Source organism: Pteropus medius, unplaced genomic scaffold, assembly GCF_902729225.1.
Source record: "Pteropus medius unplaced genomic scaffold, Ma_sr-lr_union100, whole genome shotgun sequence".
Classification (NCBI taxonomy): Eukaryota; Metazoa; Chordata; class Mammalia; order Chiroptera; family Pteropodidae; genus Pteropus; species Pteropus medius.
This window is the reverse complement of record NW_024340699.1, coordinates 308,674-321,144: the sequence shown is the minus strand read 5'-3', so window position 1 is coordinate 321,144 and position 12,471 is coordinate 308,674. Positions and strand designations below refer to the sequence as shown.

Below are 12,471 nucleotides of genomic sequence, written 5' to 3'. Positions count from 1 at the left end.
CCTTGGCTGGGCACAAGGCCTCATCTGGGAAGTTCTGGAAAGAACAGAGCTCACTGGCAAACCACCCATCACCTGCACCCCAGGAACCTCCTTGCTAGCCCAGGCCTGCCTCTTACTCCATCATGGAAGGTTCTTTGGTTTCCAGGATATGGTCTGTGAGAATCCAGGGCATGGACATCTCGATAGGGAACTGGATTCGCCGGCCCATGGTTAACTCCAGGAAGAATTCTCGGAACCAGAGCTGGGAGAGGTCACAACACTGCTGCAGGGCTTCTAAAAAGCATGAGAGAGGGAGCCTCGGGTTACACAGAAACAGCACTAGGAGATCTTAGGCATTACTGTTTCTATTAATTTTCATTATGACTGTGCTAGGTACACAAGAGGTCCTCGTAAGTATCACTTGCTCGGCAGATGCAGCTCTCTTGTACCTGAAGGCCAGGCTACGTCTAATTAGAAGACAGGGCTTATTGAGTTTCATAGACAGTGGCAGTGCATGGGGGAGGGCAGCAGAGATGTTTTAGAGCTTAGATGTCCCCACAATTTCCATCGCCCCCCTACAAAGCCATCCTGAAAACACAGTCTAAGAGTAAAAGTGTGCTTGCTCTACAAACAGTGTCAGGATGGGTCTCCAGGTGCCTGCTTTTAATCGGACTGCAGCCCTGTGTCCCCGTGAGCGAGGTCCTGCTGGACTCCCTGCCGCCCAGAGGCCTCGAAGGCCCTTCCCGGGCTGCTGTCTATGAAGACTCTGGACTGCTGGTTAATACCGCTCTCCAGTAATGAGCGATGCCTTACCATTCTCACGACCCTGGGGTGCTGCTGTGTCTCCCTCCACCCTGCCCTGTCACGTGTGTGTTCCCATTGTCGAGCCCTCTCTACTAAGGGCTTCATGACAAATCAGCCACAAATGTCTACCAGAGAGACATTCCCAGCTAAACCGGAAGAGCTGCACTGAGGCCTGGCCTCCCGGAGTCCACCAGAATGTGCATGTTCCCTCCCTGCTGGCAAAATAGGCTGCTGTGGGTCAACGATCGTGTCTCTTTGCCACTTCTGGCCCAACGGCCTTGGCGGTTCTGGGACCCAGGAGCCCCCTTCCCTCCCCAGAGGCGGCGGCTCACCGCTGATGTTGAGCAGGTGTGTGAAGAAGAAGGACTGCTTGTGGAAGTCCTCAATGGCGAGGACGATGGGGCCATCCAGGCTGCTCCTCAGGGTCTTCTTGGAGCCGCTCTTGTCTGCGATGAGCGACTCGAGCATGGTCCGCACCATGTACAGCTTGAGAGAGAAAATACAACGGGAGGGTCAGGGGCCGGCACTCCACCCGCGGGAGAGGCTGCTTTGCGCTGCATTTATATATACATATATATATATATTTTTTTTTTTCTGCAGATATCTGCCCTTTAAAAAGCTTTGTCTTAAGGAAGCACCAGTTTAGGGTTGGAGAAATGAATTTGGAAACATGTAGGCTTTCGAGAGGGAGACTAGCCAGCCCGGGAAGGCAGCTCTGCCCGGAGCCGGCGGCATTCCTGGGTGGGTGGGCCTGGTAATACCAAGAAGTTCAAGGCCCAGGTTCCCGCCTGTTCTGCTCCGCTAAGGGTGTGGGCTTCGGAGGCGAACCTCATTCCACGTCACCCTGGAGTCACTCTCTGTTTTCCTGGACGGCCACGGTGGCACCATGGGTGGAGCACTGGACTGAGAGTCAAAAGACTGGGGTTTTAAGGCCGGGTACTGCTGCTGACTTGCTGTGTAACCTTGGGCGACAAAGCCCCACTCTGGGTCTCAGTTTTCTTATCTGCTAACATAAGGGGATCCTACCAGATGCTTTCCCAAAGCAGTCCCTTTCAGCTCTAACATTCCAAGGAACTGTGAAACAGATATGACCAGAACAAACCCCTCCCCCACCTCGAGTTTCTGATTCTCAGCATTTGATTCCATTGCTGAGAAATTTCGCCCTCTGTTGGCACCGGCTGCATTGCACAGCTTGCCGAAATCCTGCGTGGAAAGCGGGTGAAGCTTGGTACTTACACAGGAGGCCTACTACACAATTAACTCCCACTTAGAGAGGACCTTAAGTGCAAAGGGTACAAGTGCTAATCTAGATCTTTCCACATCATTTGTCTTTGAATCTTAGGGCTGGAAGGGGTCTTGAGCAGCCAGGCTAGTCCATTCCTGCTGCCTCCTGGAGAAGTGTACCCAAACCAACCCAGCCAGGCGGTGTTATACCAGGGATCGGCAGCCTCTTCGGCCCTGTGTGCCACCAGTGGGGTGAAACAAAGCCCGCGGGGACCACTGGCAGGCCTAAGACATAGATAGGAGAGAGGAGAAGGGAACGGGAGGGCAGGAGAGACAGGGAAGAGGGAGAGAGAGAAAAGAAAGAGAGAGAGAAAAGCAAGAGGTATTGTATACGGTGGGAAAGCCGCCACGACTGCTAGGGGCCACTCGCCGACCACCTCTGAGATGCACCGACCTCCCTCTGCCACCGCGTCCGTCCTCGCTGCCTCTGGACCTTCTCTAGGACCTTACCCAACATGTGCCTGGCACTGGGTGGGGCGTAGGCCACAGAAGGAGTGGCACGCTGTCCCTACCGTATGGCAAAGGCACCACTGTGGTTGCCAGTTGATCAGATAGTTCGCCCTCTGCAACCCTGTCGGTGGGCGTGTCTGTCGCCCCTAAGAATCAAGAAGCATGTTCTAATGATGGCCTTTGGAGTCCTCAAAGAAAGGATTCTTCGAGTCCAATCCATGTGGGTATTGACTGATTTGTATTAAACTCTATTTGAAAATCTATTTTGTCCATTGGAGGAGAATTCTTTTCCCACCTATACTGCTACTGAACAGAGCATTCAATTCACCGAAACAGTCAACATCCCAGCTACGCTAGATGCCCGTGTCCACTATGCTCCGAGGGCCCTAACGGAGCCCTGGGGTGGGAGTCAGGAGACCTGGTTCTTGTCCCACCTCAACCTGTGACTCACCTGGTGGCTGGGACAAGTCACTTCCCCTCTCTGGACCTCAGTTACCCCATCTGTAAAATAGGGGGAGGGGACTGGGACTAGTTTGTCTCTTAGGGCTCATCCAACCTAGTCTAGGAGCCTAGTAAATGCACCTGTGCCACATAACATGACTCAGTGGTGCTGGGGGGACTAACTGTTGGTGACGTTCACCTTTCACTTGTCTATAGGAATACTCCCTCCTCTCTTCTCTCCACCCCCCCCACCCACCCAACCTCTCTCTCTCTGTCGGCTGCCCTCTCTCATTCTCCTGCTTTCCAGGTTCTCTTTTGCCTTGTCTGTCTTTCCCTCACTCATGTCTGAGGACTTATGGAAACACCTGACAGCTCTGCTCAGCCCCTCCAGGGCATTCTGGGCTGGAAAGGTCTCTGGCCCGTAACACTACACGGAACTGTTTGTAGAAGCTTCCGTGGGATGTCCCACAACCAGCAGGCAAGATTGGTGCAAACTGGCCCACGGACTGTGAAGCCAGGGGAAGTGACGATGACAGTGCTGAGAACACTTCTCACCTCCCCGCGCCCCTGCCCAGATACAGACACACACACAATGAGAAGGGTCGCGGTGGGCCTTGGATGGCTCATCTCAGATGATTCATGGACTCAGGATGTCAGGTAGGAGAGAGGCTTAAAGGTCATGTGAGATGGGAGTTCCCAGCCTGGGGCTTCTGGGGCCTGTAAGACCTTTAAAAGCCACAGTGGATCCATATGCTTTTCCCCAATACCTCAGAAAGCCTACCAGGAACTACTCATCTTTAAGCAGATAACAAAGATTTAACTAAAATGCCCAGATTCTTTACTTGTTTTCCCCTTAAGTTTACAGATGATAAGCCTGTTGTTCAGGAGCTCTAGTTGGCAACTCTGAATCTCTCTGGTTACTAGATTTTCTCTAAGGGGTTAGGGGCTTTCGGTTCTTGTGCTTTAGGGGGCTGTGGAGATTATTTTTTCAGTAACATAATCTCATCCCATCCAAAGTTATCATTTAATGGAGACATTCAGAGCTCGGACAGGTCAAGGTACTTTCCCAAGATCACACAGCAAGTCAGAGACAGAACTTGTGAATTTCCAAGCTAGGATGTCACTGTAGGGGAAGGGGCCAGGATTCATTAAAGAGGGGCAGAATAGATGCATATAGATTCCACTTTAAACTCTTCCTACACTCTGGAACCAGTCCTGGTATTACCCCCATTTGCCAGATTAGACAACCGAGGCACAAAGAGATTGTGTAAATGTACCCCAGGTCACACAGGTATCTAGGACTAGAATCCAGGTCTCCTGAATCTTAAGCCAGTGGTCCTCCCTCTTATGTCAAAACAAGATGGCAGGATAAGACTAGAACAGCTGCTTGACCCTGCCCCTCCTGCCTGAGGACCCCCCCCCACCGCATCATGGCCAGCCAGGATGACCGGCCACGGCCTGGCTGGCCTCCACTCAGCAGAGCTGGCCTGTGCTTAGGGCTGCTTACCTGTGTGCTGGAGGGCCCCACAGCACGCCGAGGCACCTTGATGTCAAATCCGCCTTTGGGATCCTTCTCCCCTCTCAAGCATGGGTCATTGGGGGGCTCTCGACCCCCCTCCCAGTCACAGATGGTTTTTCGAATGGCCTGCAGGACACTGGGAAAGAAAGGCCTGAGGCTCAGACCAGGTTTCACCATTGGAAGGGGGTAAACAATACAAGCCTGTTTATAGAGTCTGTGGTGTCCCAGCAGCACTTGTGAAATGTGCTCATCCCCGGCCCCACCCCCAGAGATGCAGGTTGAAGAGACAGGTGGTGTCATCTAGAAGTCTACGTTTTACAACTTGCATTTTACACCCGGGGTGATTCTGACGCCCACTGGCTCTCTGAGAACTCAGCTCCGAGCCTACACAGTGGGGCAGAAGTTGAGTGAGGCAGGACAGATAGTTCTCCTTTTGGTTATCAGAGAGTCTCAGTCCTATTTAAACTCTTTATACTTAAAGTTCTAATAATCATTTATATTTATCGTTTACTTACTCCATGCTGCTGTGTGCCTAGGTGTACACACGGATTATCTCATTTTATCATCCCAACAGCCTATGGAGTAGGTGCCATTGTCATCCACATTTTACAAATAAAATTGAGGTTCAAAGAGGGTAAGTAATTTGACTAAGTTCGCATAGCTAGACAGTGGTGGATACGGGCTTCAAACCCAGAGACTGAGGACGAATTCATCTCAAACGTCCAATCTCCTACGGCCTCCTAAATCTTGCTGCACCTTGTTGGGAGGGTCCGTGTGTTCAGAGGCTGCCCGGGATGCTGCCTGGACAGGGAACTTCCTCTGTGGCCTGTACCTCACACCCCCGATTTTTGATATGTCCCTGAAAAGGGCCACCGAAAACCCACCTGATAAGGACGTTCTTCTTCTTCCGCACCGCCTGCCGCAAGGGCTCACGCAGTGTCACCTGAGCGAAGTCCTGCAGAGCCGCGTAGATGGTGTTCCTTATGGCCTGGTTGAAGACGCTCTCCATCCTGCCCATGAGCACCTGCAGGCCTTTGATCATAGCGATCACCTGGCCAAGCACAGATCAAGGTCAGGTTCATCATGCCCTCTCGGCTCACCTGTCTGTCCAGCACCCTTCACCACATCACAGGGAGGGTGCCGTGTGAGATGTCCAGAAGCACAAGGCTAACCAGTGCCACTCAAAATGCCAGTTCACAGCGAGATAAGCAATGTGTGCCAGAACAGAAATCAGCACCCTGCCTCCTTCAGCGAGAAAGTCCCGCCACAAAGCGAAGGTGCCAGCCGAACTGAACAGCACGCTTCGTGCAGTTGAGTTTTCACTCCAGCATCAGCTCTCTGTCTTGTCGCTGACTGATGACAAATGGCTACCGGTCCGTGGACTACGTTTGGAGTACCAGTCTGAACTCTGCAGGCCTCTTCACATAGCATGCATCTACAGACCATAGCAAATAGAACCTTTTCCTATAAGAAGTTTGAAAGAATTTTTACGATCTTTGCTTTTGAAATAATTTGGCTAGTTGCTACTTAAGTCCATAAAATAGGATTCCTGTAGAGGTCATGGGTGGCATCTGCCCCTCTAGCTGCCTCCTCCCCCACCCCTCAACTCACTTGTCTGTCTGCAGAGGTGAGGAGACAAGTGTCTGTGATGAGTATAGCCTGACCTCAGCATTCTATCTTGGGATCTGTCTGCCTGCAGGACGTGCGCCTTCTCCACTGGGTTCCCGTCTTCTCTTAATCATCCCCTCCCCATCCCCAGCAAGGGAGGCATGTATTTCTGCAGCTGCTCTGCTTGTTTCCCAGCAGGTAGGTTGAATGGGATGGGGGAGACGGAGGAAGTCTCGTGTGGCCTTGGGTGGAAGCCACATTCTCTGGCCCAGCTGTACCAGCAACAAACCTGATCCTTTGACCTCCATCAGCCTCCAGTGCTAATTCCTAGATTGGTTCAGAATTCACGAGGGAAAGCATGGGCCACATCAGCTTCCTAGCAACTGCCACGCCCATCTGACGTGTTCGACTTTTTCCCCGCTGCACCAGACTGTAGGCACTTCAGGGGCACGGCTCAGCCATGCTGTGCGCACCTCATGCCCAGGGCCTGGGCCCATCGTGGGCCATCGAGAAATTTTTGTTGAAATTGGCAGTTACAAAATAGGCATGGAGATACAAAGCATAGCATAAGGACTGTGGCCAATAATATTGTAATAACTATGTATGGTATCAGAGAGGCACTAGATTTATTGGGGTGATCACTTTGTGAGTTATATAGATGTCTAATCACTATGCTGTGCACCTGAAACTAATATAATATTGTATGCCACAACTATAACTGGAAAACAAAAAAAAATATTATTTAAAAAAAGAAATTTTTGTTGAAAGGGAATGAATAAATAAACAAATGAGCTGAGGTAATAAGCCTTGTCCTTTCTCTAAACCTTAAAGGACGAAAAAGAACATTTGAGGTAGGGAAAATGGTAAGAACATAGTTTAAGACGTGAGGATTTTCACTGGAACCTACAAGTATAATGGTTTTGTTGGAGAGAAGCTTTAGTGTAGAGAAATACATAACAAGACAGAAGCCTTAAAGGAACAACACATCATAAAAGAATCTGGGCTCCAGGCTAGAGATGTAACCAGGAAATAATGAACCAGAGGAAGGAATAGATAATGAAGATGTTTCAGAATAACTCTAAACGTAGTAAACTGATGTTAGATCTAGGGGAAAATCTCTGCAACTTTGGGCCAGACAGAGATTTCTTAACTAGAATACAAAAATTTCAAGCCACAAAATAACTGATAGGTAGGATTCTATCAAAATTAAAAACAGTTGCTCTTCAAAAGGCACCCCTAAGAAAATGAAAGGGCCAAGTCACCAATTAGGAAAAATATTTGCAACATATAGATGACTAAGGACTTGTATCTAGAATATATAAAGAATTCTCACAACTGTTAGCTCTACCAAAAACAAAAGTTGTACAAAAAATGTGTTCCCATTAGACTAGGTGATTCAGCAATAAACAATAGGTACTTGGTTACAATAGCATAGAGCAATTATTAATTTAACCAAAAAGTATGAAATTACCACTTTGGGAAGATGGAGGAAGGAAACTGGGTTTTCTTTTTTCTTTTTTGGGGGGCGGGGAAGAGTAGAGATGAGAGAGCTAAATTGCTATCTCCCAAAGTAGGAAATAATAGAAAATGCCCCAAACCAAAAACTCTATAGAAGACACAGCTCATCAGGGTGAAAGGTGTTCTCCTATTTTGGGATTCAGGGAGGAGTGTGGTGATACAAGTCACTTGTAAAATGCCACATAGAACTCTTTTTCTAAAAAAATTTTTTTATGTCTTACTAATAAAATAAAAATGATCCTCTCCATGCAAAGCAAAGTAAGACCAGAAGGAAATATAGAAAATGGTGGTCGTCTTTGGATGATCTGATGAGGCCGTGGGAGGTGAGGGTAAAGGAAGGGGTTGGGAGGAGCATTTATAAATGACCCACAGTGCATATGTGTTCCTTTTATTCAGGAAAGGTGTGAGCAGTTTTACAAAGTTGCATATCCCCTCCAACTGTAAGTCTCATTTTACACAGGCTTGCGGAGGACTTTCTCTTCCAGTGATGATGACTGGGAGACGGTCTTCCAAGCTGATTATTAGCAGTGGAAGTGTCCGAGGCCAGGGGAGCACTCAGCACAACGCCAAGAGTGAGGACAATTGGTCTCTTGCCTGAAATTACACCCCTGAGCCTGGGTCCTTTAAAGTGCAGCCTGGAGATCCACTAAAGAACAACCTGAACCCCTGTACGTGTCTGACTCTTTGCAGCCTTCACAGCTCATTTATGCCATTATCTCCTTTGAAAATTACTGTCTGATTCTCAACAATAACCCTGGGATTGAAGTAGGTAGAGATTACTAGCTCTGCTTCACAGAGAAGGAAGCTGAGGCTCAGAGAGAAGCAGTGGCCTTGGGCCCAAGATCAGTATCCAGGCCTCTCTGACTTGTAGGCTTCAGAATGGCATGCAAGAGGTAGCTGTCACTCATGACTTAGTGTGAAGGAGTTTCCCCTCCCCCAAAAGAGAAATATCTTTTTGTAATGAAACAAACTAACAGCAGCAGCAATAGAAAGTTATAAAGCAGGAAGTAAGAGTCTCTTCTCCAGAAATCACCACTGTTAATGGTTGTGAATATGTAAATATAAGTACTTATGTTCTTTAGTTTTGAGCAAATACTCAAAAGTATATTAATTTTAATCTAAATGGAATAATTTTACATGTTGTTTTATAATCTTTTTTTTTTTTTTTAACTTAACAACATATGTGCTTAGCTTTCCATGTCAGGACATCCATTTTGGTGGCTGCATAATAGTCGTGACGTTAGCCATACCTTTGTTTTTTCTGCCTAGTCTCATACTGAGGGTGATCTCAGTCGTTTCACATACTTTGGTATTAAAAACGCTACTGTGATACCTACATGCATATGTCTCTGCACAGTTGGCTTCTTTCCCTGGGACAGACTCCCAGAAGAAAATGCCTGGGCAAAGGGTACACACATTAAAAATCTGAATACCTACGATCAGATCGCCTTCATACAAAGCCCGTAAAATGTAGATGGGCCAAAGTATCTGAGAAGGTCTATTTCCCACACTTCAACCAGCAGCAGGCATCATCAATCTCCCAAGTCCTCACCATCCTGACTGGTCAACACTCTACTTCATCCTCGTTTCAATCTGTAGCTCTCTCTGTCATGAATGAGTTCTCTCTGAGCGCTCAGCAATTTGGGCATTTTTCTTCTCTCTCTTAGTCACTTGTTTTCCTCTGTTTCTTCTATGGGTTTCCTTCTGCCCATTTTTCTACTGAGTGAACACACTTTCCTTTGGACTTTTAAGAACAGAATGAGTTTCTAGTTGTTTCTGAATAACTTGACAGAGATGAATTCGGGTCGGAAACAGGGAGACAAAAAAGTGTATGCACGTGAGGGGAACCGAGGCTGCCGTCTCGCTCAGAACCACCCTGGAACCACCTCACCACCTCGATGGACCCTGAGCAGCAGCCTCGGGGCGAAGCGGACGCAGGGGGTCAGCCTCACCTCCACGAAGGCGAACTTCTCCTCGCTGGTGTAGTTGTAGCGCGTGGCCCTCTCGTACTCCTCCGCCGTGCCAGGGCAGTCCTTGTTACAGAACTTGTCTGTGGGGTGAACCAGCTTCCAGGAGTACTGGGGAGAGCGTGAACAACCCACATGTTCCTCAGGGAGGAATGCGCAGACAAAACCAGGGGTGTCCATGCAATGGAAGACTGCTCAGCCACAAACGGGAATGAACTGCTGATTCGTGCTACAACACGGATGGACCTTGAAATCATACAAAGTGCAACGAGCCAGCCACAAAAGACCACATGTGATAGGATTCTACTTATAGGAAACATCTAGAATTGGAAAAGAGGCGGGAAGTAGACTGGGGATGGGGGGACAGGGACTGGGGAGGTGGTCATGTGGGGTTTCTTTTTGAGGTGATAAAAATGTACTAAATTTGACTGTGGTTGTGCAACTCTGTAAATATACTGAAAACCAACAAATCTATGTTTAAAATGGGTGAATGGTATGCTGTGGAAATTATATCTCAATGCAGCTATTTAAAAAAGAGTGCTGGGAGAGGCAGAGGCAGACAGAGTCCTAGTGAAGGAGGCGGGGAGGGACAGGCCTCCGGCCTGGGACACCTACCACCTCCATGACATGGGCGCTCCACTTGGATAAAAGCTGCAGGCCCCGCAGGGCCAGGTCGAAGAGTTCACGGTACTCCTCATCCGACTTCTGGCTGTCCAGCCCGGAGCCTGTCACCACCTGGAGAACACTGGCCGTCAGCCTCACTGATGCTTTTATACTTTATTTCACTCAAAAAAACACCATATGAGAGGTGCTGTTATTAAACCCCCTTGATGAAGAAACTGAGGTATAGACAAGTAAGCGCCTTGCCGAGGCCGCACGGCTTGTGAATGGCTGAGGGTTCACACTCAGATGCTGTGATGCCAGTGCCCCACTCACAACCACCCCGGGATGTCACAGAGCAGCGGTCTCAAACTTTGTGAGTGCAATTTACAGGAGGAAATGCATACTATAGATTCAGGAACACATTCTTACCTAGAGATAGTAAATATATCCAGAAAACATTTGTCACAAGGCAACTTGACTCTGAATACACTGATTTCGCAACTCATTAATTAGACATGACTCACTGATTGAAAAGCCCCGGTGAAGACAAACATCTACTTGATTGTGTGATGTTCCACAATGAAATATAACATGTATGTTTTCATGTGCATATGCATAGACATAATACATATATGTGTATATACATGTATGCATGCACACACAAAAATATAGAGAGCAAGTCTTCATTATTTGTGGATTCCGTGTGAATTCGCCTACTCACTAAAATTTATTTATAACCTCAAAATCAATACTCCCAGCACCTTCACAGTCATTCATAGACATATGCAGAATGGTGAAAAATTTGGGTCACATTCTCAGCTGAGGGCGAACACCGTGATGCCCTGCCTTCTTGTTTCAGCTTTCATACTGCAAGCAACTGACCTCTTTGTGGTTTATTTAGTACCACATTTTTCATACTTTTGTACTTTTTACTGCTGATTTCCCTATTTAAAATGGCCCCAAGCCTAGTGTTCTGTCTCGTGTTCCTAATGCAAGAAGGCTATGAAGTGCCTTATGGAGAACACGTTTTAGATAAGGTTTGTGAGTTATAGTATCGTTAGCAGTGAGTTCAATGCTAATGAATCAACAATACATATCACATAAGATGTCTTTAAACAGAAAAGCACATAAGGTTATGCACTGATCAGATGAAAAAAATGTTGTGACAGAGGCTCACAGGAACCTAACCCAGGAGTAATGATTCAGTATTTGCTAAATCAGTGTTTGTGGCCACTTTACAGAACATAACTACTAAAAATAACGAGGGCTGTCTGTATATACACAGACTAAAGTGTACAATTTAAAAATAACTTTGAGCCAGACTCATTCTCAGACCAAAACTTGACAAAGAATAAAGGGGGCCTCTGCACTTAAATTACTCCCATAGCTTTAGTTCAATTGATTGGCACATGTGATTTATAAAGCCACAAGCTTGATGCTTGACGCCTGTCTATGTCCACTGACCTAAAGACCACACCACCTGCATTTGTCTGATTGTCCTCATTTCAAATATGTTGCCCTTTGATCACAGGCATTTCTGAGCTTGGGTCTGGAAAGCATGAGCACTACCGCCACCAGCCACATAGTGGAAGCACTGAGCAAACACGGCAGCGTGCAGTCATCCAGGAGCGCCAGGTAATAAAGGAATTCAGAGGGCTTGTGTTAGTAACCCAACACACATATTTATTGGAAGGGTTCATATGGGAAGAGATCCAGAAGGACAGACACACCCAAATATTAATCACAGTTGGTCCCGGGTGGTAGGATTTTATGTGATTGATTTCTCCTCTTTGGGCATATATGCATTTTTTCTAAGGTTTGAAAATTAATTCTGTCCCTAGCTATATTTTCTGGCTTGTTCAACAATCACTCGTTATTGTGCAGTTTAATAATATTTAGATGGTGTTTATGAGTATGAGTGTTCAGAACTCTGTTTCTCTTGCTATCGAGGGTAGAGACAGTTTGGATCACGTGCAGACAATTCTTAGTCTATTACCATCTGCTAGGCACCATATGGGTCAGACATTGTTTAATCCTCTCAGCGAACCTTTCTGGGTACTATTACTCTCATTTATCAGAGGAGGAAACCAAGGCATAGAGATGTTGAATAAGTTGCGATGGTCCAAGCGGAACCAGAATCAAACCCAGTTGTTCTTGGCCATCCTGTCCTCCTGCCTCCGATGTGTATTCTTCCCTCAGTCTTGCTCTCCATTATCCTTGTGATCGTTTCTTTCCTGGCGGGTCCCTGCCCCTTCTCACTCTGGGCCCACGCGGGCCTCCGTCCCAGCAGCCCGAGCA

The 12,471-nt window shown here is 47.5% G+C and overlaps 1 protein-coding gene across 3 annotated transcripts in view; it reads right to left on the bottom strand.

Annotated features, from left to right (window-relative positions):
* The window catches only part of CYFIP2 (cytoplasmic FMR1 interacting protein 2), a 112,933-nt gene that overhangs the window by 64,147 nt on the left and 36,315 nt on the right, over positions 1-12,471 (bottom strand). For all 3 annotated transcript variants that reach the window (XM_039876528.1, XM_039876529.1, XM_039876530.1), the window contains exons 12-17: positions 10,186-10,305; positions 9,556-9,681; positions 5,362-5,528; positions 4,466-4,613; positions 1,116-1,269; positions 117-273 (exon numbers count right to left, since the gene is read on the bottom strand). In XM_039876528.1, coding sequence (XP_039732462.1) covers positions 117-273; positions 1,116-1,269; positions 4,466-4,613; positions 5,362-5,528; positions 9,556-9,681; positions 10,186-10,305 — 872 coding nt within the window. The remainder of the gene's footprint in view (positions 1-116; positions 274-1,115; positions 1,270-4,465; positions 4,614-5,361; positions 5,529-9,555; positions 9,682-10,185; positions 10,306-12,471) is intronic.